Source organism: Loxodonta africana, chromosome 11 (assembly GCF_030014295.1).
Source record: "Loxodonta africana isolate mLoxAfr1 chromosome 11, mLoxAfr1.hap2, whole genome shotgun sequence".
NCBI lineage: Eukaryota > Metazoa > Chordata > Mammalia > Proboscidea > Elephantidae > Loxodonta > Loxodonta africana.
This window is the reverse complement of record NC_087352.1, coordinates 106,910,317-106,934,450: the sequence shown is the minus strand read 5'-3', so window position 1 is coordinate 106,934,450 and position 24,134 is coordinate 106,910,317. Positions and strand designations below refer to the sequence as shown.

The 24,134-nt window shown below is 40.1% G+C and overlaps 1 protein-coding gene across 5 annotated transcripts in view; it reads left to right on the top strand.

Moving 5' to 3' along the window:
* Positions 1 to 24,134, top strand: part of PTPN2 (protein tyrosine phosphatase non-receptor type 2) — a 127,052-nt gene that overhangs the window by 64,226 nt on the left and 38,692 nt on the right. For all 5 annotated transcript variants that reach the window (XR_010323506.1, XR_010323505.1, XM_064294754.1 and 2 more), the window contains exon 3: positions 16,930 to 17,030. Coding sequence is in view for 3 of the 5 variants with exons in the window: in XM_064294754.1 (XP_064150824.1) it covers positions 16,930 to 17,030 (101 nt within the window). In the remaining 2 variants the exon portion in view is untranslated. The remainder of the gene's footprint in view (positions 1 to 16,929; positions 17,031 to 24,134) is intronic.

Sequence of the window (24,134 nt, the reverse complement as noted above, 5' to 3'; positions counted from 1 at the left end):
AATAGTAGTGACCGAAGACCAGACGAGTTGTGGAATGACATCAAAGACATCACACTTGAAGAAAGCAAGAGGTCATTGAAAAGACAGGAAAGAAAGAAAAGACCAAGATGGATGTCAGAGGAGACTCTGAAACTTGCTCTCGAACGTCAGGCGGCTAAAGCAAAAGGAAGAATTCATGAAGTAAAAGGACTGAACAGAAGATTTCAAAGGGCCTCTCGAGAAGACAAAGTATTATAATGACATGTGCAAAGAGCTGGAGATGGAAAACCAAAAGGGAAGAACACTCTTGGTGTTTCTCAAGCTGAAAGAACAGAAGGAAAAAGTCAGGCCTCGAGTTGCAATAGTGAAGGATTCTATGGGGAAAATATTAAATGATGTAGGAGGCATCAAAAGAAGATGGAAGGAATACACATTGTCATTATACCAAAAAGAATTAGTCGATGTTTAGCCATTTCAGGAGGTGGCATATGATCAGGAACCGATGGTACTGAAGGTAGAAGTCCAAGCTGCTCTGAAGGCATTGGCAAAAAACAAGGCTTCAGGAATTGAAGGAATATCAATTGAGATGTTTCAGCAAACAGATGCAGCACTGGAGGTGCTCACTCGTCTATGCCAAGAAACATGGAGGACAACTTCTTGGCCAACTGACTGGAAGAGATCCATATTTATGCCTATCCCCAAGAAAGGTGATCCAACCGAATGTGGAAATTATAGAACAATATCATTAACATCACACGCAAGCAAAATTTTGCTGAAGATCATTCAAAAATGGCTGCAGCAGTGTATCAACAGGGAACTGCCAGAAATTCAGGCCAGTTTCAGAAGAGGATGTGGAACCAGAGATATCATTGCTGATGTCAGATGGATCCTGGCTGAAAGCAGAGAATACCAGAAGGATGTTTACCTGTGTTTTATTGCCTATGCAAAGACACTCGCCTGTGTGGATCATAACAAATTATGGATAACATTGCAAAGAATGGGAATTCCAGAACACTTAATTGTGCTCATGAGGAACCTTTACATCGAACAAGAGGCAATTGTTCAGGCAGAACAAGGGAATACTGATTGGTTTAAAGTCAGGAAAGGTGTGCGTCAGGGTTGTATTCTCTCACCATACTATTCAGTCTGTATGCTGAGAAAATAATAAGAGAAGCTGGACTGTATAAAGAAGAACGGGACATCAGGATTGGAGGAACCTGTGTTATGCAGATGGCACAATCTTGCTTGCTGAAAGCGAAGAGGACTTGAAGCATTTACTGATGAAGATCCAAGACCACAACGTTCAGCATGGATTGAACCTCAACATAAAACAAAAATCATCACGACTGGACCAATGAGCAACATCATGATAAACGGAGAAAAGATGAAAGTTGTCAAGGATTTCATTTTACTTTGATCCAGTCAACAGCCATGGAAGCAACAGTCAAGAAATCAAGACGCATTGCATTGGGTAAATCTGCTGCAAAGGACCTCTTTAAAGTGTTGAAGAGCAAAGATGTCACCCTGAAGACTAAGGTGCGCCTGACCCAAGCCCTGGTATTTTCATTCGCATCGTATGCATGTGAAAGCTGAACAATGAATAAGGAAGACTGAAGAAGAATTGATGCCTTTGAATTGTTGTGTTGGCGAAGAATATTGAATATACCATCGACTGCCAAAAGAACGAACAAATCTGTCTTAGAAGAAGTACAATCCGAATGCTCTTTAAAAGCAAGGATGGTGAGACTGTGTCTTACGTACTTTGGATATATCAGGAGGGATCAGTCCCCAGAGAAGGACATCATGCTTGGCAAAGTTACAGGGTCAGCGGAAAAGAGGAGGACCTTCAATGAGGTGAATTGACACAGTGGCTGCAACAATGAGCTCAAGCGTAACAACAATGGTAAGGCTGGCTCAGGACCGGGCAGTGTTTTGTTCTGTTGTGCATAGGATCACTGTGAGTTGGAACCGACTCGACGGTCCCTAACAGCAACAACAGCACTGTTTGCCCAGATGGACACTGGTCCAGTCAGAACTGCAAACTCGCCGGTCTGTCCGGCCGGATCAGACTAGAGGCTCGTAGGGCCTGTGCTTTTGTTCTGCCCTGTGATTCCCCTTTTTATTGCAGTCAACATTTTTAGACAGCCAACACTTGCAAACAGCATAACACAAAACAAAGTTAATGGGAACCCAGTTCCACAAATTGGCTACTGCAGTTCCCCATTGTCTTTGGTAAGGTTGACCCATTTTGACAGAAAAACAGGTTCTCAGTCCATAATTTTTAAACGTATTAACTTGCTGGAGTCCCACATGGCGAGGTCTCAGACCCTTTGGACTGGGCTGAACTCATTTCTTTCTCAGACTCTATCTGATTTCCTTTGGACCCAGTCTAAAGTGAGTGCTTGAATAAAGCAAATGGAATCCCTACTGAAACCTGGGTGCCAAAGAGAAGTGCCCCAGATGGTTCTTTTGAAAATGGTCCCAGTTGTTTTGGAATGAGTTCAGATAACAGGACCTTCTGAGTGTCCTTTGTACCCTGTACTATTGTTAATTTATTTTTATTTTGAGACAGCTTTTGATATAAAAATAAGGGGTTAAGGGTTGAGATGGAGGCACCAGTGTCAACTAATGTGGTACAGGGCTCCTCACTGATTCACCGTTTGTGTTTCTGCCTCGTTGTCTAATGTAATGACGGGGATCAGATCCCTGTTTTCTTCCTCAGAGCACCTCCATTTTCAATCAAGTATTTGTTTGGGTGCGGCTGCAGGACCTTGAGAAGAATGCAGCTTAGGGCAGTTCTTTTCCAGTGACAAAATGGCTTATAATACAGACACTGCTTTTTCTGAAGTGGTGATTTGGCAAACGGTAGGTTTTGAGGCTTCCCCGAAAATCCGGCTTAACAGATGGTCCAGATTTGGATGGAAGTGGAAACCCATCAGTCCTCAGTTCCTGGTTTGGCCCTTGCAGCTGCTACACTTGCAGTACCATCTATTTGACCTTTTTTCCTACTTGTGTTTCTGAGTATCTTCACAATGTCCAGCAAGTTTTAGGAGCTCATCTAAGGGTGCGGCTTCCTGCTGTAGTTTATATTTTTTTTAATCAGCCTGCTGAGTTCTGATTTTAAGACATTTACAAACAGGGCTATTAAGGCCAGTATACTGTATTTTTACACAAATAACGTGCATTATACGTGTTTTTTTTTTTTTGCAAACTCTGCAACACACCCCTGAACGTTATTTTCATAAGCCCTCTACACTAATATTTTTTTTACATGTTGCTGGCTTCGATTTCAGTTTTTTTTTTTTTTTCCTGTCCAACAAATTTAATGTTACCGGGATAAAACTCATGGAAAAAATCTCATGGAAACTTCATTTAAGGCAGGTATTTCCCTAAACCAAGTGGAGCCAGTGGCAAAGTGAATGGGCTCATGATAGCAGTGGGATGCCAGGTTGAAACCAAAGAGTATGAATACATGATGAGTTAGAAATTTGTAAGTAAGAATTATGCTTTCATAAATCTTAAACTGAAAAATAATTTTTAATGATCAATGTCTTTGAAATCAAAAGTCACCAGAAGAAATTGTGTTTTCATCTTAAAATAGGCCGTTTTTGTTTATTCGTTCATTGTGTTTTGCTTCGTCTACTCCTTAAATTAAAAGCTAGAGTTGAAAGTTGACTGTGATAATGCCAGTGCAGATGGAATCGAGATTCCTATCGATAGCTACTCAATGCCATTAGTGCTCGTGCAGGCTTCGCTTTGTCTGTGCTTCCAGCTGACAGCACATGATTTATGGACCAGCTTCAAGATTCCAGTCGACCCAGAAGTTGTGGGGATGTAATTATCAACTTAATAGGAACAGACACACAGTTTCAATTGTTTATTTTCTGATTCGTGGGGTACTACCAAACTTGATGCATGACTTTTTGACCATGGCTTATATCTTTATTATACAAGTATGATCAAAAGCAACAATTTCAGACTACAGTATGAAGGTGAATGAGGCCAAAATTCACTTCTGGGAATGTCACGAGACAACGCACAGTGTGCATGGGCACGCTGTGCCACAGCCTCCTAACATAATTTGTCGTTTTTGTGTGCATACATTATTTATGTGGGCGCGCTGTTTGTGAAAAAATATGGTCATCGGGGACAAGCATGAGTGTTTTGCAGAAAATACACTCAAATCTCTCTTTAAAATACCAGCTTCCTCCTTTTTTTGCTGGCAGAATTAAATTATTGACCAGTGTATTTTCTGAGGAAAAGCCCTGTGTATCGCATAGCATCTGATAAATCTCGAGCAATTTCGTTAGTGTTTTTTTTTGGGGGGGGGCCTCTTGATTGGTTAGGGTGGTAGAATCTTTTATATCCTTATCAAGGTTTTCCCATTTTGCCTCTTTTATCCATCTTCCAGCTTCCCCTGGTCCCAGAAGCGTGTATATGAATTGATACAGGTTAGGTCAATAAAAATTCTAAATTCATCATAAAATTTTTGTGGTTCCTCGCGAGGCTTAGGGACTTCTTTCATAATCCCTTGTAATTCAGCCTTCGTCCATGGGGCGACGGTAGTTTTTGACTGCGACCCTTGGGATGTTCAGGGTTGTATTTTAGAAGGCGTTTGTTGGATATTTTCCACTTTGCAGAAAGGGAGTTTGTTAAGAAAAGTTAAAGTGGAACTAGGTGTGGGAGGATGCGATGGATACAGAAAAGAATGAGGAGAAGTTGTATTGTGTGATGAGTGGAGAAATTTTAGATTGCAAAGCTTTGATCTTTTCATTCGATTTCTGCAAAGAGTCTTGGGTTTTTGATAGAATTTTTTAGGGTTACTATTTCATTCTCATTTTTCTGTATTGTAGATTGTGAGTATCAATCAGAATATATGTTCCATTGATTTTGCTTTGTAGACTTTATTCCTTTTACTTCTAGGATGAATAATTTTATCTAATGAAAAAGAGCCCCATGCAGGCCATTGAAAATCTGGACTATCTTTAGTAACATCGCTCCATTGACACAAGAAAAGACATGCCCTGGGTTCATACTTTTAGAACATGAAACCTACTGGTGTTCCAGCAGGGCCTTTTTCTGAATGCCACCTTTTATAGTGTGTAGGAGTCTTTGAGAAATTTTTAATAAACTTAAAAGCCTTGGAAATTTTTTCCTAAGAATAGCTTGCACGTTACATGAGTATTGTCTTACGGCAGATGAGGGTAAACTAATCCTAGTCAGGACCAGTTTATCCTGACACCTGAGACTTGATTTTGAGCGGTGGACATTCTGGTGGCTTTTTACTGTCCATCCTGTGCCCAGTAATAGATGTGGCGACTCTGTCAAGATTTGGAACTGAAACCCAGTTTTGGAATGAAAAACCAGGACTTAGCCCAAAAGAAAAGAGAAATCGAAGAAATCTCAAAGAGCAACACTGAAAAGCATGTGCTGGGCTCAAGAGACTTATCCAGATGATGGGAAAGGAGAAAGGCAGATAAGCAAATACGCTTATTAGGTACCACACCTGATTCAGCTTGACAATCCAGAGTTCTTGGGGAAAAAAAGTTCGAGTCCCCTTTCTGACATCAGAAAATAAATGTTAAAAATAAACTTCTGAATAAGCTCAAAATAAAACAATATTTGTTTCCTGTTTGATTTAATAATCGATTTGCAAATTGGGGCAGCATCTCTCCCTACAAGAAGAAGAACGTTCCTGGGGCCTGGAGATTTTAGAGTGTTAAATACAATTTTTTTTTTTTTTTGCTAATGAATGCAGATTTCCATGGTTACAGAGTAGCACTTCACAGTTACTGATTTAGCATTAAAAAATGACACTGAGAAGTCTAACTGTTTACATTTGTAGCCACAAGACCCCTTGAAGTTAAAGGAAGGATACAGTCTTTCTCATTAAATAATGAGGTGCTGGCTTTGTTTTTGACTGCGTCCTTTAATCTGGAAAAAAAAAATAACAATGCTGCAGAGTAGGTTAGCAGTTTTGGGTGGGAAACAAGTTAACAAAACAGCAGTCAAGATGAGAATAATTTTGCAGTTTGGGGTTGGGCTTTTTTTTTTTTTTTTTTGGCTTATGGGTAAGAGAAACCCCTTAATATCAAGAATGCCTATTTTTAATTTTATTTCACACTGCTGATCAAAATTTGCATGGAAACTGGATGTAATATATATTTTTATTAATAGTAAAAATTAGTAAAAACTTGCATAAAACAGTAGAAAAAGTACTTTGCAGAAAATATATTGTTTTAAGTATTTATATTTTAAAAGGTTATCAAATTGACAACTCAAGATTAGATAGGAAACGGGGTGGTGAGTTTTTGATAATGGAGGAGGAACAGCTCAGAAAAGGCAGGTGAGAATGATTGCACAACTCAAAGAATGTAATCACTGTCACTTAATCGTATGTGTAGAAATTGTTGAATTGCTGTATGTTCTGCTGTGTGTATTCTCAACAACAACAAATAAAATATAAAAACAATTTTACTTGGTGCAGTGGGACGGAAGTTACACAAGTGTATACATTTGTCAGTGCTCCTTGAGCTCTTAAAATGGGTGTATTTTATTGTCAGCAAGTTTACCTAAAGAGAGTGAATTTTAAAACAAGACAGAAAAGGTTGAAATATGCTAAGCATCTAACCTAATTTAGAGTAAATATAGCAAAAACAAAAAGAGCAGAAAGGAGATAATAAAAAATAAGCAGAAATAAAAATCAGTAATATAGTAGAAAGGATAAGCAAAACAAAAAGTTAGTTTCTTGATAATACAATTAACCTCTGGTGAGATTGTGCAGGAAAACGAAAACATACATATAAACAATACAGGGGGACAGGAGCATAAATACAGAGCAAAAGGAATTTAAAAATTAATAGGATACTGGAAACAACTTTATGGCAACTAGTGTTAAACATAGAAGAAATGGAGCAGATTCCTAGAAAGATACAACTTAGCCCAAGGCGACTCAAGAAGTAGGAATTCTGACTGGTGCTCTAACGAAGAAATTAATGGATAAAAATCTTTATACAAAGTAAGCACCTGGCCCAGCTGATTTTAGAGGTCTTTTATAGGCAAGTATAGGAGCCCTGGTGGCACAGTGGTTAAAGTGCTTGGCTGCTAATGGAAAGATCAGCAGTTTGAACCCTCAGACTGTTCCTCGGGAGAAAGATGTGGCAGTCTGCTTCCATAAAGATTTACAGCCTCGGAAGTTCTACTGTATCCTTTAGGGTCACTGTGAGTTGGAATTGACTCGATGGCAGTGAGTTGGGTTTGGTTTTTTACAGACAAGTATAGGAAAATTGTAATTTCTTGTAATGCAGATTGTCCATAGAATTGAAAAAGAATACTCCCTTATTAATTTTAGGTATTTAACCAGACAAGATCAGTAAGAGTAATAAAAGTTACAAGGCTATCTCCCTCATGAATACAGATGCAAATATCCTAACAAAAGATTAGCAAACTGAATACAGTAGTGTATAAAAAAGGTAACACATCATGACCATACTGAGTTTATTTCAGAAATACAAGGGTAATTTAACCTTAGAAAATCTTATAAATGTAATTCACCACAGTAACAAAGTGAAGGAGAAAAGCCACGTGATTATCTCAACAGATGAAGAAAGATTAAAGTCAATTCCTGCTTATGATTAAAAACAAAATAATTATATTTTGTCACAATTTTAACAAATTAAGATTAAAAAAAAAACGCATAGCAAGTTAGAAATCGATGGGAACTTCTGCAGCTTAATTTAAGGTATCTAAAAGACACCTAGGTGTAAGTGGTTAAGTACTCAACTACTAGAAGAAAGATTGGCGGTTCGAACCCACCCAAATGTGCGCTGGCAGTCTACTTCTGAAAGGCCACACCCTTAAAAGCCCTATGGAGCAGTTCTGCGCTGCACACATGGGGTCACCACGAGTCAGAATGGGCTCACTCGACAGCAACTGACAGCAATGACAAAAAGACACCTACAGCAGCGTCACTTAATACTGTGAAAGTTAGCGGGGAAGAAACAGCTCAGAAAAGCAGGGTGAGAAGGGTTGTACAATTTGAAGAAAGAAATCAGTGTCACTGAACTGTACAGGTAGAAACTGTTGAATTGGTGTACGTTTTGCTGTGTATATTTGCAACAACTACAAAGTAAATAAAACTTAAAATGAAAGACTGCAAAAAATATATAGCAGCAGCACTCTGAGGATGCAGAGAAATTGCTGATGTAAGTGTAAAACGGTATAACCACTCTGGAAAATAGTTTGATGGTTTCTTAAAAAAACTAAAAATACATTTTACCATGTACAACCCAGTAGTTGCACTCCTGAGTATTTATCCCAGAGAAATACAACCTTACGCCCATGCAGAAGCTGTCCATAGTAGCTTTGTTTGTAATATCCAAAAAATTGGAAACAAGCCAAATGTCCTTCAGTAGGTAAGCGGTTAACAAGTTATGATACATTTGTACCATGGAAGATTACTCAGCAATAAAAAGAAACAAACTCCGAACACTCAACTCGGATCTATTTAAAAGTAATTATGCTGAGTGAAAAAAGTCAGTCCCAAAACATTTCATAGTGTACGATTCCATTTGTGTAACGTTCTTGCAATGACAGAATTACAGAGATGGAGAACAGATGTTGGGGTAGGGATGGCGTAGGGGTGGAGAAAGGTATGGCTGTAAAAGGGTAGCGCAAAGGATCTTTGTGGTGATGGGACAGTTCTGTTTCTTGATTGTGGTGGTGGTTGCCTGAATCTACATGTGATAAAAATGCATGGAGCTGCATACAGTAATACAAATGAGTGCCCGTAAAATGAAATTTGAGCGAAGTCTGTGTCTTGTACAAGTGCAGTTGCCTGGTTTCTAATTTTAATAGACTTGAACTGTTTCCTGGGCACAGCACTGTGCTAGGTCATGGGAATTCATGGTAAACAAGAGAGGGCCCTGCTCTCCCAAGAGCATACCTCTAATAAGAGAGCTGTTGACTGGAGTTCTGGGTGTTCCCTAGTGTACGCCACTGCTCAGCAGTTGGTAAGCTCTGCCCTAGAGTATTTGTGATGGGGGGTGGGGTGGGGAGCGGGGACAAAAGTGTGCAGGAAGAGTTCTCAAAGACAGGGTAAAACATGACACATCTTTCAGGACCACCAGTTTTACTCAAAATTTTGGGAGTGTCATGGATTGAATTATATCCCCCCAAAAATGTGTGTATCAGTTTGGCTGATTCCAGTATTATTTGGTTGTCCTTCATTTTGTGATTGTAATTTTATGTTAAAGAGGGTTAGGGTGGGATTGTAACACCCTTACCCAGCTCACATCCCTGATCCAATATAAAGGAGTTTCCCTGGGGTGTGGCCTGCACCACCTTTTATCTCTCAAGAGAAAAAAAGGAAAGGGAAGCAAGCGGAGAATGGTGACCTCATACCACTGATAAAGCAGTGCCGAGCAGAGCATGTCCTTTGGACCCAGGGTTCCTGTGCGGAGAAGGTCCTAGTCCCGGGGGAGATGGACAGGGACCTTCCTCTAGAGCTGAGAGAGAGAGAGGGCTTTCCCCAGAGCTGATGCCCTGAATTTGGACTTCCACCTACTAGACCGTGAGAAAATTAATTGGGTTTATGTTAAACCCATCCACTTGTGGTATTTCTGTTATAGCAGCACCAGTTGACTAAGACAGGTATTACCAGTGAGTTTTGTCTGTGTTGTGTGTGTGTATGTACATGTTTATATATACACACACCCAACATATCTATATATATATATATACATGAGTGTGTATATATACACAGACATATAGATACAATGAAATAGGATTTTTAAATTCCTGTAAATTTTTAAGATCAAATACAAATTACCAAGAAATTTTGTATATGACACTATTTGGGTATAAATGAGGGTCTGTCAGTAAGAATAATTGAGGAGTGACCCAGTCCAACCATTTCTCTTACAGACAAGAAGTCAAGACCTCAGGAGGGCAAGTGGCTTGGCTATTATCACATGGTTGTAGTATCTAAGTAATACAAATACTAATATTTCTAAAGGAGTGGATTACTCTTTTCTGTGTAAATCACAGCTAGTATTTGGCTGGTACAGCCAGAGCAAGTATCAGAGTCCACATCTTTAGATCCCTTTAATCTCCCCTCGGTACCAAAAAGAATTGATCAGGATAGCATATGATGATTTCAGGAGGTAACGTATGATCAAGAATTGATGGTACTGAAGGAAGAAGTCCAAACTGTGCTGAAGGCATTGGTGAAAAACAAAGCTTCAGGAATTGATGGGATACCAGTTGAGATGTTTCAACAAACAGATGCAGCACTGGAGGTGCTCAGTTGTCTGTGCCAAGAAATTTGGAAGACAGCTGCCTGGCTCACCAATTGTAAGAGATCCATATTTATGCCCATTCTAAAGAAAAGGGATCCAACAGAATGTGGAAATTATCAAACAGTATCATACACAAGTAAAATTTTGCTGAAGATCATTCAAAAGCAGTTACAGCACCACATTGACAGGGAACTGCCAGAAATTCAAGCTGGATTCAGAAGAGGACATGGAATGAGGGATATTATTGCTGATGTCAGATGGATCTTGGCTGAAAGCAGAGAATACCAGAAGGATGTTTACCTGTGTTTTATTGACTGTGTGGATCATAAAAAATTATGGATAAAATTGAGAAGAGTGGGAATTCCATTGTGTTCATGAGGAACTGGTACATAGACCAAGAGGCAGCCTGTCTTAGACTGGGTTCTCTAGAGAAGGAAAACGAGTAAAGCGTATAAATACAGAGAGAGAGAGATTTATATCAAGGACATGGCTCATGTGGTTTTTAGAGTCTGCAATGTCCCAAGTCATGGGGCATAAAAGAGGCTTTTGACTCACATAGCCGCCAGGGCTGGTGAACCCAAGGTCGGCAGGCCAGAGAGCAGGGCTGTGAAGATTGGCAAATCTCAAGATTGGCAGGCAAGACTACAGGCAAGCTGCTAGCTCAAGTCCCAAGAAATGGAGGTCAGGTGAACAGAAGCCAGCTGCAGGATCCAGAACAAGCAAAAGCCGTGGCAAGGAGAGCAGGAGGGACTAGGTGGCAGAGGGCAGAGAGATGAAGGCTGAGGGGGCAGTGAGCTACCACAGGCCCTGCCTCTGCCGGTACTACTCAGCAGATCCCATCACGGGAGTGATCACATATCAGATCTCTTTATGCATTTTCCTTCTGCTATCGCTGCCCCTTCTTCACCTGCATAGGAAAGACTGCTCCTCTCATGGGCCCTACTCCGTTGTCCACAGGGGAAGCAGCCTTCCATCAACACTTAGTGTAATGAAGTACAGTACTGGCACTCATCAGTGTATAAAATGTTTTTCCCCTTTAAAAATCTTTAGAGGAAGAATGTCTTATCTTTATATCCCTGTTTCCTGGCCCTGAAAATGCTTAAGAATGCTCATTGACTAAAAAGTGTACATGCTTGCTGGAGGTGTTAAACAATGTAAAGAGCAGACCAGTACACAGGTTTTCATTAGGGAGGCTACTTAGAAAGGATTAGTTGTAGGCTGGATCTTCAAGGAAGTAAGGTTTGTGTAATAGAGATGAAGGTGGAAGTGGTACCGGTGGTGAAGAACAGTGTGAAAGGTGACGTCAGGACGAATTTAGGGTGTGTCAAATATGGTACAGGCACTAACTGGGATGTAGCAGAGAGAAACAATGTAGTGTGGGAAATATATACTCTCTTAAATTTCACAAACTTAGGTTTGAATCCCTTTTGGAGCTTCTCTGCCATGTTATCTTTGTATAATGGCTTTACTTCCCTGAGTGTCAGTAAATGTCAGTTAGGATAATAACTTCGTAGGGTTGTGAGAATTGAGAGACGGAACCCGTGTGAGAGGTGTTGTACAGTACCTGGCATATCGTGGGCACTAGATAATCCTGTACAGTAGCTGTAATTGGTTATGTGGTGACCAGGAACCATTCATCAAGTAGAATTTCCTTTACAGAGCAAACCACTGAAAATTTAAGTCTGTGAATCCTAAGAGTTCGCGTTTCCTCTCCTTTAATATGGTAGTGCTTATGGTGACAGGGATTTAAGTTCTAGCTTTGCTAGCATGAGGAGTTTGGCTCATTGCATGATATGTGAAAGAAAATTTATGTATTTTTTCCTGAACTATTTTACCTGTAGTAATGAAGAGGGTTGACCTTGCTCTATAAAATGCCTTGAGTTCTTGCCAGGGAAGCACCATGTAAGTATAGACATTATTATTTGAAAACTTACTGTTTACCCCTGATTGAGAACAGGAGAATCAAAGGGGGGAAACTCAATCATTAATGCTGTAGTGTTAGAATCTGTCTTCTCATTATTCAGTTTATAGTTAATTATTCTTGATCTCTGCCCTGTTGTAACCTGTTGAGAGTAGTTATGATGAATGTGAATCTTCCCTGTTTAACCTGAAAGACTTTGCAAGAGAATATCTTTACAATAATGAGAAACCAGGTGAAATCAGTGGGGAGTGTAAAAAAAAAAAAAAAACAAACACACAACCTATGACAGTATTGAACAAAAACAAAAAAGTGGGTTGCCTTCAAATCAATTCTGACTCGTAGTGACCCTATAGGATATAGTAGAACTGCCCGATAGGGTTTCCAAGGCTATAATCTTTACGGGAGCAGACTGCCACATCTTTATCTCACTGATAGATGGTGAGTTGGAACCGCCGACCTCTCAGATAGCAGCCAAGTGCTTTAACCACTGCGTCACCAGGGCTTCATGACAGTATTGAAAGAGAAAGTTAATCTGTGTTGTCAGCCCAGGCCAGGCTAGGGTGAGTCATTTCTTGAGATGGAACCATTTCTTAGAAAACACTGTGGGTGGGAGGTGTAGGGAGCCTACACTAGAAGTTTGCTTAGTTTTTATTCACCTTGTAAACCACATTTCTATTGGAAGTATAGTTGGTATTGCATTTCTTCATTCATTTGGTGACAAGAATTAAGAGTAGAGGATGACCTATAGAAAAAAATTGTATATTCTTGATAGTTCTGCTACTGGTGTTCAATGTTGTTATTGTTAGTTGCCATCTGGTTGGCACCAGCTCATAGCGATCCCATGTACAACAGTACAAAACATCCCCTGATCCTCATGATCTTTGGTATGTTTGCTTATCTTGGAAGATAAGCACTATATCAGATAATATGCTGTTGAAATCCAGAGGGTTTTCATTACTAATTTTTGTAGGTAGATCTCCAGGCCTTTCTTTCTCGTCAAAGTCTGGTGTTCCGCGGAAGCCTGTGTACCACAAGTGACCCTGCTAGTATTTGAAATACACAAACCACCACATTATGACAAACTGACAGGCAGGTAGTTGGCTGTTGTTAATAGATGCCGAGAAGTAAGATTTCCTATGGAAATGTGGTTTTGTTGCCTTTGTGGTGTGTCATGCAGTATAGTTTGAACTATCTTCGTTTTTTCTCCTTCTCCTGGATCCTTTAAAAGTTAGGAAAGAGGGAAATGACCATATACTTAGAATGATGATAAAGTGCTGTGGGCTTTGGGGCTTACTTGGTGCCCAGAGGTTATGGGGCTCTGTCACTTGTACTAATTTTATTTCAGATTGTCCTGGGGAGGGTAAACCATAGAAGAGGGGAAAGCATGTGACTTTGTATTTTTTTTTTTAATTCAGAAATCAAAAGTTTGGTTTGAAATATTCTGACGATCAGCTCACAGATTTTGGACCAACTGATGGTAATGGGGCAGGGAAGGAGAACAGTTGACTCCCAGGTTGAAAGAGAACATGTTCCTTGGCAGGCGTCAGCTCTCATGTTCGATTCACAGATATTTTGAACTGTACATCAGGTGATTTTTAATTGGAGAAGAGGCAGTGTCCTCTCTTATCTCTGCTAGAGACTATAAATCATAAAGTCACAGTTTTTGGTAAAAAGACGTGGATAGTTTCACTTCCTGAAATGTATATGGTGACTATCTTTATAGATAGTTATTGTAAGCTAGCAGTGTCAGAAGCTGTCTAACTTTATGAAGAGAGATGAGAATCGTGATCAACAGCAGCCCAGTGATGATTCTTATGCGGTAAATGTCAAACATACCTCCACTCTCCAACCCCCTCACCATCTCAGACACCAACCACCCTCCCCACAACACTCTTCTTCTCTGTTGGATTCAATAATTCATTGCAATGACCACACAGAACTCATAGACATACAGTTTTTTGAGTAACACGCTATAACTTGGGACCAGGATCATGTTGGAAGTACCAGGAACACTCAGGAGACAGGATATACTTCGTAAGTCAGGACAGCTTCCAATCAAGACAGCCTTCAGCTCCTTCTTGGCCACGCAGCAGGCTGGTCCCCGCTTGGGCTGGCCTCTGCCATCAGTTCACGCTCAGGCAAGTGTGGGCTGGGCCTCTGCCATCAGTTCACGCTCAGGCAAGTGTGGGCTGGCCTCTGCCATCAGTTCACGCTCAGGCAGGTGTGGGCTGGCCTCTGCCATCAGTTCACGCTCAGGCAAGCGTCCAGGTTTTTTGGTTTCGCTGTCAAGCGCGTGGAGGTACCCTACTCTGCCAGCAAAATCCCTGCCTGAAGGTGTGCTCAGCTCTCTTGCTCCATACGTTGGGAAGCCCACCGCAGCGGTATAGCCGTGGTCTCCTGCTGTTTGTGCCATCTTGCACCATCTCCAGTGTTTAGCTTTCTTTCTCTCCTGGGTCTAGGAGTTTCTCAGCACAGCAACCATGGGTCCAAAGGACATGTTCCACTCCAGCTTATTCCTCTTGATGATAGTGAGGTCCCCCTCGATCTCGGTGGGATTAGCATTATAAGCCTACTCCTCCCACCAAGACCACGAACTGATGACCAATCCTCTCAGTAGGCCACAGGTACCTAGTTTACATAATAAACTGTCCAGTCCCCACATCTTATTTGCATAATAAACTGCCTAACCCCTACAGGGGTTTTCTGTACCTTATTTGCATAGCAGACTAACCAACCCCTTTGCAAGACTGTGGCCTGGCAAATCATCTTGGCAGAACTATAAACCTAGGGCCAGAAAGGCCATATATAAAGAGAAACTCATCGCACTACAGTTATTTTAAGGTGATGTGTTTTAGTTAATACCAGAAATCTCTTTTTTCTCTGCACAGATTTTCTTCTGAATCAAAAAGCTATGTACACTTTAAGTTTATTAATCTTTTTAATAGAATTGATGAGTTAAATATCTAACGATTAAAAAAAAAAAAAGATTGGGTGTTTTTAAAATTTTTGTCCTAAGCGAATTGATTGTCTCTCTGCTTTTATTGTGACTCTACATAAACGACTGTTAGATGGAAAGCAGGGTCCCTGCGTGGGGCCAGGCTGTGCAAGACACTCCCAGGCTGGTGAGGTTCAGTAGCCCCAGGGCCTGAGGTACGCTTTTCAGTGAGAGATGGAGAATTACTGTGAGGGCAGGGTATCAAATACTCCTTAAAACCAAACTGCTGAAGTCTTCATTGCAGCTGTGGACATCTCCGATGGCAGTATGTTTGATGACCAGATTCCCGGCATACTGGGAGGAACTTCCCTGTTTTTATGGATCCTCTCTTTGTGTTGGCTCACGTGCTGTTTGCATTCGTGCAAGGAGTATGATTAGCATTTGGGGTTTGTGGTCTGTGATTACAGCATCAGGAAATACATTTCTTTGGTATTACATTTTAGTGCAACTTGAATTTTAGAGATTGTTCAGCATTGCAAAGACGTGCATTATTTTCTTGGTATGTGTCATCTAATAGGTACATAGTCTTAATTTTCTTGATTAGGTAGCTGACTTATTTTCTATCTCACATAATATAACCCCAGACAGACAGTTAAAGGGTGATTAAACTATTTTTAAAAAGTAACTGCTTAAAAAAAAAGTGCTTGCTGACATCTTTCTGAGAACACTAGTGTATGTGGTTTACCATAACGAGGTCTTAGTTTTTCCTGTAGGCAAATGACATGTAATATTCTCAGAGGTCTTGGGTTCATTCCAGCAGAAACATCCCTGATAAATTATGTGTGAACTAAAGCCATTTAACATTTTCTTTCACATGGAGATAATTGAAACAGTTTTCAGCTTAAAAAACGGGAAGAGTGCATATTTAGTACAGATTTCCTTGAGGGTGGCAGCTTGTAGTAGGATGTGTTCTCCAGCATTAAACATCACACAGGGGGTTTATAGGGTTTGTTTGGTTTCTGCCCTGAGAGCTGTCTGTTTGGGGTTCAGCATGCGCTTTCACTCCCACATCCTCTAGGTTTTCCTTTCTCACCTAACTTCTAGAAGGTTAAATTTTGTGCACCACATATTTAAATTAGCATACATTCAAATCTATAGATTTTTGCTTTTACAAACTGGAACTGATTCTAAACTGTTGTTATAACATACTCTAAGTAATGAAGTATCTTTATTGGTGTCCGTTAAATAAAGAGTTGAAATATTCCAACTGTATTTAAATACTTTTAGCACTTAACCTAAACATAGTTAAATGTTAAAAATTATTTAAATACAGTTGAATGCAAGTTTCTTGAGGAATGAAGAAAATGAAATACAGTTACCCCAGATATCCAGTCTCATCTACTTGAGCCCAGTTCTTTTATTGTTAGGTAGACCAATCCCTTCTTAGGTGCCAAGAATCTAAATGATCCTTTTACTTTTGGGGAGGTCTGTGCTTCACCGTGCTTTATTCGTTTTACTTTGTTTTACTATTTGATCACTTTTTCAGTTTACGGTCGCTAACGTGCTACAAACAGAGGTACTTCCCTTCCAACATCAGAATAACAAACAAGAAGATTTCATTTTTATACTAACTTTAAAAATTGGGAAATAATTTAGGATTTGGCTCAAATTTCCTATAATGCTAACTTGTTTTGTTGCTGCTATCATTTTATAAATACCTAGAACACTAATATTAAAATTGAAAGGAAACAACAAATTTGAAATTACAGTTACGATTTCTCATTTTCTGTTTTCAGATGATCACAGTCGTGTTAAACTGCAAAATACTGAAAATGATTATATTAATGCCAGTTTAGTTGACATAGAAGAGGCACAGAGGAGTTACATCTTAACACAGGCAAGTGATATGTTTGAGCAGATGCTTGAAAATGAGATGCTTGTGGGTCTGTTTGAAAATGGAGCTAAGAGAATATCATAACTTCTTTTGGAAATGAAATGCTGTTTCATTTTTTTTCTGGGTCCGTAATGAATTATAGCCATTATGATGTATTGGAACTTTGTATAGTTAAGATAAAAATTAATTTATTTTTAATGTTAGACGTTCTAGAAGGGAAATTTTTATGAAATGGCTTAAATCAGTTCTTTTCAGAGAAATTCTTTCTTGCTTTATCTTTGATACAAAGCCTTCTCTTTAATTACTTGCTTTGTTAACTTCCTCCATTTCTCCTCACACAACCTGTATCCTAACCAGAGGACCTTTGAAAAGTCTTCTCTCCCACACACTCTGGCATACATTTTCAGAGAACGCAGAAATGCCAAGGATGGTGTGTGGCTTATCTTCAGGGTAGGAGGAGAGTGCCGAGGAATGCTGCACCAGAGGACTGGATTAGGAAACTAGATAGGCTTATAGTTTCCTGTTGGCGTTCTGCCTGATTACTTCTTGGTAAGGTGGCACACCCATATTTAAGTACTGCTTTTTTTCCATTCTGAGATAAAATAGAAATGATTTTGGTTTATGTACACCAGCTAGCCTTTTTTATCAAATAAGGGAGATTTAATTAATAGTGCTGTCGTTTCCCCATTAAAGATTTTTAAATATTCAAAGGGTAAGTTCTGTAGCCTTAATATTTGAATTTTTAAACAACTTCACTTGGATTAAACTGGTCTGTTATTGTAAAGGTAAAAAAGTTTAATATCTATTAGACTATTTCTAATTCACAGGAAACTGAAATTACTTTTTTAGTTGAGGTAAAACAGCTCCTGTAAATCAAAAAGGAAAGGAACAATCTGTGGGAAAACTGGCAAAGAACATAATTCACAGTTCAAAGAAAAAAATAAAGGTAGAATACACATGTGAACTATATTGAACTAGCAGATTTAAGAGTTTGATAATATTTTGTGTTCAGATACTCTGATCCAGAAGGTCTACCTCTAATAATTGATTCTAGAGAAATTCGTGTATCCACAAAGATAGATGTAAGAGGGTGTTTATTGCATCCTTCTTTAATAACACAGGACTGAAATAATCTGTAAGGGAGTAGCTAAATGAATTATATGTATCAATTGTGATTATTTCTGGGGATTGGGAGTAGACACTTTCATTTGCCATTTTCAACCTTTCTGCACTTGAAGTTTTTCTTAGGAGCATTCATGGTGTTTTTACTAGTTTTTTTATGTTAAAGTTTTACTTTCTATTTGAAAAGAATGCTTGGCTAGCTTGTCACAATGCTTTATCCTCTGTACCATTATTCCCCAGCCTTGGTGATTGGCTCTGCTAACTGTTCTTAGTTCTTAAAAACACAGGTCTTTGTCAGGATTGTGATTTGACTTTTTTTTTTAATTAATTTATTTTTGTGGACATTGAGAATATACACAGCATAACGTACACCAGTTCACCAATTCGTACATGTATAATTCAGTGTCATTGATTACATTCTGCGAGTTATATAACCATTCTCTCTCTCCTAAGTTGTTCATCTCTTATTAACATAAACTCACTGCCTCCTAAGTTTCCTATCTCGTCTTTTGAGTTGCTTTTGTCCATTTGATCTGATATGGATAAGATTAAGAAAGCACAATGCTCAAGGCAGACATTCTTTACTAGTTAAGATCAACTGTTGCTTGGTTTTAAGAAGATTTCAGGGGATATTTTGGTTTAAGGTTTAAAGATTATCTCAGGGCTTTTTTTCCTCCCCAGTCTACATCCCTTACTTCATCTCACTGAAACCATGATTTTCAGGCTTTGTATCTTAAGAGAGTGTAGGGCACTAGGGTCAGCTTACTGGTGCACAAAGCTGGGTCCCACCACTTGATTTGATATATTCATCCAACAGGTATTTATTGGCTACGTACTTTGTGGCTGGTATTGCTCTGAATACAAGAGACTAGAAGAAAAAAATCCTTGCCCTTGTGGCCTTTACATTACAGTAGGAGATAAAAATAATCACACCTGACACTTTATAGCATTGTTTTATATATTTCACATAGGATCATATAAATCTCAGGACAACCTCTGCGGTAAGTACTGTTGTTATCCTCATTTTATACGTGAGTAATCTAAAATGGGAACCCTGGTGGTATAGTGGTCAAGTGCTACGACTGCTAACCAAAAGGTCCGCAGTTCAAATCCACCAGGTGCTCCTTGAAAACTGTATGGGGCAGTTCTGCTCTGTCCTATAGCATCGCTATGAATCGGAATTGACTTGATGGCAGTGGTTTGGTTTTTTTTTTTTTTTGGTTTTTTGAATCTAAAATGACCCAGAGACCTTAAGTAACTTTACTAAGTTTATACAGTTTTTAAGATAAAGCCAAAAGTTGAACCGTTGTATTCTGGCTCCATAGTTCATGTTCTTAATCAGTCTGCTCAAAAACTCATTGCCATTGAGTTGATTCCAACTCACAGCTACCATATAGGACAGGGTGCAACTGGCCCATAGGATTTTCAGGGTTGTAATCTTCAGGGAAGCAGACTGCCACATCTTAATCCCATGGAGCAGCTGGTGGGTTTGAACTGCCAACTTTTAAGTTAGGAGCCAAGCACTTTAGCCATGTACCACCGGCGCTCCTCAATCTATTCTACTCTGTACCTCGTAATTGCTGTGTGACCTTGGACAGGTCACCTAATTCCTCAAGCCTATGTTTCCTCATCTGTAGAATGCTATTGTGTGAAACTCATGCAGTGCCTGGCACTGTAGTAAGTGCTCCATGTATTACTTATTGTAGCATTTATTACTGTTTTTTATTAGTAGCAATAATAATGGTAATAATAATCCTTTTATAAGAAATCTTAAAACCCATGATGATGAAGAAAGTACCTTCCTATTGGCAGATGAATGGATAACAAAATGTGGTACATACGTAACAGTGGACTACTACTCAACCATAAAGAATAATGAGTCCTTGAAACATCTCGTAATATAGATGAATCTGGAGGACCTAATACTGAGTGAAATAAGTCAGTCACAGGACAAAAATTGTATGATCGTACTTTTATAAGAAGACAAGAATAGATCTGTATGCAGAGGCCAGTGCTCATTGATGGTTACGAGGGATGGGTAGGAGTGGGAGAAAGAGGGAAGCACTATCGAGATAGTAGACCCTGCTATTTTTGGTGATGGGGAAGGTAACATCAGATGAGGGTGAAGTGCACACAGCTTGACCAAGGTGAATGATCCCACTAAGACGTGCGCAGGAGAGAAGGATGTCCTTGGTATAGGATATGACAAATTTAATTTTGCAACACCAATAACAGCCGAAAAATGGGTGTATGGTTACACAAATGTGTATATAGGCATGTTAGAATATGAATATGTGGGTATGTATTTGTGCACAGGTAGAAGTATCTATTAAAAAAAAACCCAAATCTGTTGCCATCGAGTTGATTCCGACTCATAGTGACCATACAGAACAGAGTAGAACTGCCCCATAGAGTTTCCAAGGAGCGCCTAGAGGATTTGAACTACCAACCTTTTGGTTAGCAGCCGTAGTAATTAACGACTGCGCCACCAGGGTTTTCAGAAGTATCTATAGGCATATATTAAAAAAAAAAAACAAAAAAAAACTGCTATTGAGTCAATTCCAACTCATAGTGACTGTAGGACAGAGTAGAACTGCCCCATAGGGTTTCTGTCGTAGGCTGAGTTCTCTAGCCCACTGCCATCAAGTCGATTCCGACTCATAGCTTCTCTAAAGAAGCAAAACCAATAAAGTGTATAAATATATATAGAGAGAGATTTGTATAAAAGAAATGGCTCACGCAGTTGTAGCGGCTTGAGCATCCCAAGTCCACAGATTAGGATAGAGGCTTCTCCCAATTCACGTAGCTGCAGGGGTGGTGAAGCCAAGATTGGCAGGCCAGAGATCCAGGCTCCGCTCACAGTCTGTGAAGATCAGTGAATCCCAAGATTGGCAGATAAGCAGATAGCTCTAATCCCAGGAACCGGAGGTCAGACTAACGGGAGGCAGCCGTAGGATCCAGAGCGAGCGAAAAGCCAGAACGTCTGCTTATATTCGGATGCAGGCCACACTACCAAGGAATCTCCCTTTCAACTGATTGGCTACTCACAGCAGATCCCATCATGGGAGGAGTGATCACATATGAACACTGAGAATCTTGGCCCAGCCAAGTTGACACACAGTCTTAACCATCACAGTTTCCAAGGCCATAAATCTTTACAGGAGGAGATTACCACATCTTTCTCCTGTGGAACAGCTGGTGAGTTTAAACCAGGAACCTTTTTGGTTAGCAGCCAAGTGCATAACCAACCACTCTGCTACCAGGGCTCCTTAAGAGGCATACAGTATGTGTGTGCATGCATATATATCCATATATATGATAAAGCACGTAGAGGACACAGGTACAGATACGCCTTAGACATAATCAGACATCTTGTGAGATTGTTTCCTGAGCTTGAAGGCTTAGGACTATAGTCTTGTGGAACAACTCACGTAATTGGCATAATATGGTTCATAAAGTGTAGGTTCTACATCACAATGTGGTGAGTAGTATCTGGGGGTCTTAAAAGCTTGCTAGTGGCCATCTAAGATACAAGTATTGGTCTCTTAATTGTCAGGAACAAAAGAGAAAAAAGGAACCCAAAGGCTCAGAGAAGAAAGTAATCTATAGGACTAATAGATGACAGGAACTACAGTGCGATCTACCCTGACACCAGAAGAACTAGATGGTGCCCAGCTACCACTACCAATATTCTGACCAGGGGCACAATACATGGATTCTTAGAGTATAGGAGAGAAATGTGGAACAGAATTCAAATTCTTTAACAGTCCAGACTTAATGGACAGGTTAAGACTAGAGGACTCCCTGAGACTATTGCCCTGAGATATGCTTTAAATAAAATTATTCCTCGAGATCACTGTTTAACTAAGTAACAGATTGGCTAATAAAGAGTATCACCCATGAATAATGAGCTTCTTTAAGAAAAATCATCTAGGGGAGACCAAATGGTCAAAAATTACTCTAAAGCAAAGATGAGAGGTATCTGAGTTGTCTAGGGCTGTTATAACAGAAATACCACAAGTAGATGTCTTCAGCAAAGAGAAATTTATTCTCTCACAGTCTCGTCAGCTAGAAGTCCAAATTCAGGATAGCAGCTCCAGGGGAGAGCTTTCTCTGTCAGCTCTGGAGGAAGATTCTTGTCATCAATGTTCCCTTGGTCTAGGAGCTTCTTTGCTCAGGAACCTCGAGTCCAAAGGACACACTCTACTCCTAGTGCTGCTTTCTTGGTAGTATATGGGGTCCCCCACTGTCTGCTCACTTCTTTTTCCTTTTATCTCTTATAAGATAAAAGGTAGTGCAGGCCACACCCCAGGGAAACTCCCTTTACATTGGATCAGAGATGTGACCTGGGTAAGGGTGTTACATCCCACCCTAATCCTCTTTAACATTTTAATCTTGACTTGGTAACCACAGGTAGAGACTAGGTTTTACAACACATAGGAAAATTATATTACAAAATGGAGGACAGCCACACAATGCTAGGAATCGTGGCCTAACCAAGTTGACACATATTTTTGGGGGACACAATTCAGTCCATGACAGATGGTAAGGGGACAGGGGAACCTAGAGTGCTGGAAATGGTATAATCAAAACGGAATAAATGAGAATAATGACACATTGTGGAAAGTGTAACCAATATCACTGAATAATTTGTGTAGAAATTGTTAAATAGGAACCTAATTTGCTATGTAAACTTTCACCTTAAACACAATAAAATACTAATTTTTTCAAAAAAGAAAATGCCTGGTTAATACCTTAGTATTTGTGTTCTAAGACTTCCTGTCCCTCTTTAGACTGTTTTCCGTATATCCTGGTGGAGTACCACTCGTTTAGATGGTGAGAACTCAAACACCCGTCTCTGGCTTTTTCTTCCCTCCTAAATTCCCCCCTTTATTTTCCAGTTCTCTGCTGGGTATTTTACTTACCTGGCCCATAGACAAAAAAACGTTATTGTTGTTTGGTGTCATCAAGTCGGATCCAAATCATAGCAACCCTGCGTGTGACAGAACGAAACACCGCTTGGTCCTGTGTCATCCTCACAATCTCTGCTGCGTTTGAGCCATTGTTGAAGCCGCTGTGTCAGTCCACTTCACTGACAGTCTTCCTCTTTTTCGCTGACCCTCTACCTGACCAAGCATGATGACCTTCCCCAGGGACTGGTCCCTCCTCATAACACGTCCAAAGTACGTGAGCCAAAGCTTCCAAGGAGCACTCTGGCTGTACTTCTTCCAAGACAGATTTGTTCATTCTCCTGGCAGTCCGTGGTGTGTTTGGTATTCTTTGCCAGAACCATAGTTCGAAGGCGTCAGGCCTTTGTTCTTCCTTATTCATTGCCCAGCTGTCACATGCATATGAGACTACTGAAAATACCGTGGCTCGGGCCAGGCGCACCTGAGTTGCTCAAAATGACATCTTTGCTTGTCAACACTTTAAAGAGGTTTTCGCAGCACATTCACCTGATGTGACGCCCCGTTTGATTTCTTGGCTGCTGCTTCCATGGGCATGGCTTGTGTGTCGGAGTAAAATGAAATCTTTGCACTTTCAGTGCTTTCTCCATTTATCATGATGTTGCTCATTGGTCCAGTTGTGAGGATGTTTGTTTTCTTCATGTTGAAGTGTAATCCCTACTGAAGGCTGTGGTCTTTGATTTTCATCAGTAAGTGCTTCAAGTCCTCTTCACATTCAGCAAGCAAGGTTATGTTACGTGCATATCACAGGTTGTTAATGAGTCATCCTCCAATCTTCATGCCGCTTTCTTCATATAATTCAGCTTCTCGATCTACTCTTACTCATGGCAGCCTTCTGTATAATAGAGCAAAGTGTTCTCTGGTTCTGCGTCATCCTCGTGATTGCTGGCACGTTTGAGTCCATCATTTCGAGTATATTGCCAATCCGTCTTACCGAGGGTCCCCCCTCACCCTCACTGGCCCTCTACTTCACCAGACTTGTCTTCCTCCGGTAATGAATCCCTCCTGCCAAAGCAAG